General features: G+C 38.5%; 1 protein-coding gene across 1 annotated transcript in view; it reads left to right on the top strand.

Annotated features, from left to right (window-relative positions):
* Positions 1-2498, top strand: part of RGS17 (regulator of G-protein signaling 17) — a 29239-nt gene extending 26741 nt beyond the window's left edge. The window contains exon 4 of the mRNA XM_010137480.1: positions 1714-2498. Coding sequence (XP_010135782.1) covers positions 1714-1902 — 189 coding nt within the window. The 3' untranslated portion in view covers positions 1903-2498. The remainder of the gene's footprint in view (positions 1-1713) is intronic.
* The last annotated feature ends 1334 nt before the right edge of the window (positions 2499-3832 follow it).

Consider the following 3832-nt stretch of genomic DNA (forward strand, 5'->3'; position numbering starts at 1 on the left):
AGCAGCCCTACTGGTCTGTTCATGCGTGCTGTGCAGTCCCGTCTGCTTGCACAGCGACGTTAGTCAGACTACCAGTTCAATCAGAAACATTCCTGGGTTGAAAAACAGCCCAGAAAAGAAATGCCATTTTCAGAGGGATCAATTCCTTAACTCAGCTAGCTGTGGGGCTGCCCAGACAGCCGTGCCAGCACAAAGGAGGGAAGCGCCGGGGTGGGAAAGAGGGGAGGTTGTCAATGGCAGCTGACACAGCACCCACCGCTGCCCACCTGATAGGTAGGTGTACACCAGGGTAGGCTGCTGCACCCCAGGGTGCTGTGTGCAGGCATAGCAATGAGTGCTTGGGTGAAGACTGTGCATTAAGCAGGCACTATGGGTGTTCTGCTGAGGAAGAGTACTTGAGTAATAGGTACGGTTTGCTAGGTTGCATCATAGTTCTCCCTTGTGACCAATAACAAAGTGACAGCGAATACTGCCTGCTATGGCAGTGACAAACTCCAAATGCCAACAAACCAACATTGCCAGGTTCTACAGTTGGGACTGAAGATAGGTGAAAACATATGTTTACTCCTCAGTAACATACCACTGTATTTCAAAGACTGCTTCACCCCATAGAAAACCACACAAGTGCACCCATAAACACATGGTCTGAGTTCTCACCTCAGCACCCTTCACACATCAAGGTATCTTGGTACCTGGAGCTTTCCAGGGGCGAACTCAATTCTTCAGAACGTATGAATATGAAGATCTACTGATATGGCTGCAGAGCAGTAGAGTCAGATTGCAACCTGGTGTAAATCACAGCAGCTTAACTATCTATGCTTGGTATTTCTTTGCTCAGTGTTCTAGCATTTTTTCTTTTTAGCTGAGTAAACCCTTGCTGGCCCCAGTGGGCTTTCCTGCTACTGCCATTTCATTTAATTCAGAAGGCATTAATTTTACTGGTTTTAGAGCATTTTGTGGGTAAGCTGTATATGCACTCAAATTTCTAAATGGTATTCAAAAATCATCTGTGCATTCATCCCAAGCATAATACGCCCTTTTCTGCATAGGCACAGGAGTTCATTAGAAATGAAAAGTAAATGAGAAGCTAAAATTGAAACTTGCTAACAACATCAATATGGATGTATGATATCCTCAAAGTATAAATTATCAGATGTTAAAGAGTCTTGAAAAGAAGAACAAATTTGAAATAGTTAATATTAATGCCGAGATTAACATAAAAATTATAAAAACCTCTGTAGTGCCTGAAAAAAAAATGGAAGAAAAAAAATCTGTAGGGCAGCCAGATGAGAACGCTGAATGGAAAGGTTCTGAAGATTTAACTACAAACGGTCAGGAAAAAAACATTTCAACTCTCTGAATAAGAATCATTCAACATTCATTTCAGAGAAATAATTTTAAATATGTAATTTTTTTTAAGGTAAAATAACATAATTTGGGAAATCCAGGTTCCTGAAGAGCTTTATTTACTTGCATTGTAATTAACCCATTATACAGCTGCATGGATTCAAAGCAAAGACTAAGCCAAAACTGAAATAGTTGATGGTCTCAGTCTGTAATTTTTTGGTGGCTCTGAGAGAAGCAAAGAGCATTACTTGAATAAACTGGCAAACTCGGCATGTTCTATGGAATCTTGAGAAATAAAGATATATACAACAGTCTTTCTGATATTACTTTCTGATATTAATATTAGTCTGTTCTCATCCTCTTCAGGTTAGTCTTGATTCCCGGGTGAGAGAAGTGATCAACAGAAACTTGTTGGATCCCAGCCCTCACATGTATGAAGATGCCCAGCTGCAGATATACACCCTAATGCACAGAGACTCTTTTCCAAGGTTTTTGAACTCTCAGATTTATAAGTCTCTTGTTGAAAGTATTACAGGCTCTACTTCTGAAACTTAGTTTTAATTTTCAAACAAAATAACTTGGTTTTGGTTTTTCGTTGTTTTTGGTTTTTTGTGGGTGGGATGGAAGAAAAGTAGTTTAATAACATCTGGAGCTGGGTTCCTGGAGAACTACAGTTTAGCACTACTCAGGCTACTGTGAAGAAAACAAACACATATTATGGTCTCTGTCTACATTTTTACCAAGGTCCTCCTTGCCTGAGATGGCGTGGGAGGGGAGCAATGGATTTGCCAAAATACATTTGTTTCACACTCCTTTCACCCTACCGCAGTCAGGATTGCAATGATGTATTTGTAGTTTTATGAACAGTCTCCTTGTGTATCCTCACACTGCATGTGCAAGGTAAAACTGCTTCACTTACCACTTAGTTGTTGCAATATTTAATCCAATAACATAAATTATATCTGTATTTAAGAACTTTTTTTGTGCAATACAGTCTTATGGTACATAAAACAATTACAGCAAACCAGAAAGAGGCTTGCATTTTTTAACATCACTAACTGAAAAAAGCCAATTTTTAAGGTGTAGCATTACTCGACATGCTGTACTGAGTACAATACACTGATTTTTTGAAGCCAATATTTCTGTACAGAAAAAAAAAGAGCTATTTATCACTGTTTATTTAAAATAAATCAAGCGGAGGACTCCTCTGGTTGTTCACTGCCAAAACTGTGGCATTTTCATTACAGAGTTTGCAATGTCAAAAAAAAGAGAAAAAAAAAGAAGAAAAAAAAGCACAAACCACTTAAAGGGATCTGTATCTGGATGACACAATCTATGCGCTGATATTGTTTAACTGTTATAAGAGCAAAGATTTTCAATGTACATTTCAGATGTCAGATACTGTAATTGATTTATTAAAGACTGGCTATCCAGTTCTAACACTGTTGTATAATGTTATGTACTTCAGCAAAAAAAAAAAAAAGAAAAAAAAGAAAAAAACCAAAAAGCTTGATAATTTAGTTTTTTGAATAAAAGAATTTAATAAAAGATTGCCTACATGTAGCATTTTAGAGCATTTTAGAACATTTTGATGAAATTGCATCTGTCCTGTAAGATTTTTTTTTTCTTTGAAAGCTAAATTCAGTAAAAAATGTTTTTAAACAAAGTAATGTTTTACGAGGTGGCGGGTTAAAGAAGACTTATCTTAGCTTCTAGCCTCATTGATTTTGAGTAACTCCTTGGAAATAAGGGGTTTAGAGAGTAATATTAAACCAAATTTCAAGGGCTCCTAAACCTACAGTCCTTACCCAAGCAAAATGCCTATGGAAACACAGCGGGTGTCTTTCCTGGGTAAAGAATCCTGTATTGAGCCCTTAATCAGAGCTAAGGCAGCACAGTATCCCATCACTTGGCTGGCTGCCATGGTGTTTTTAATAGGTGTTTGCTCGGCCTTTTTATCAAAAAATGTCCAACTTTAGGATGCATTTTGATGTTTAAAGAGACAGTGACTTGGAACTTAAAAACCCCATCTTCATACCTACCATATACAAGCAAAATGAGCATTAGCATCCCTCACAATCTGCTAAGGATATACCAAGAAATGGCTTTGAGGACTTGTTAAATATATATATGTATGTATGTCTGTTCATATATATATATATTTAATATGACAACTCTGGTCTCACTAAGACTTAAGAGGGAAGGGTCTTCTCACTTACGTAGGACTAAACATGACATAAGCCCGTTGCATTCAATGAGACTGGAAGGTCTGGAAGTTGCGTCCGTGAGTGGAATCTAGCCCCAGCACACTTGGCTCCAAACACCCAGCTATCCTTGCGGGCAGCCTCTGGTGCCGGCTCTCACTGCAGCTGCTGCTGCAGAGGCAGGTCTGCTGCTCTATGGTAACTGGGAAGATGCAGGTCTTAGTTAGTCTTCTGGGACTTATTTTTTTTTCTCCTTTGTTTTACTACCTCTCATTTTTTTA

The sequence above is a fragment of the Buceros rhinoceros genome, unplaced genomic scaffold, assembly GCF_000710305.1.
Source record: "Buceros rhinoceros silvestris isolate BGI_N320 unplaced genomic scaffold, ASM71030v1 scaffold4616, whole genome shotgun sequence".
Classification (NCBI taxonomy): Eukaryota; Metazoa; Chordata; class Aves; order Bucerotiformes; family Bucerotidae; genus Buceros; species Buceros rhinoceros.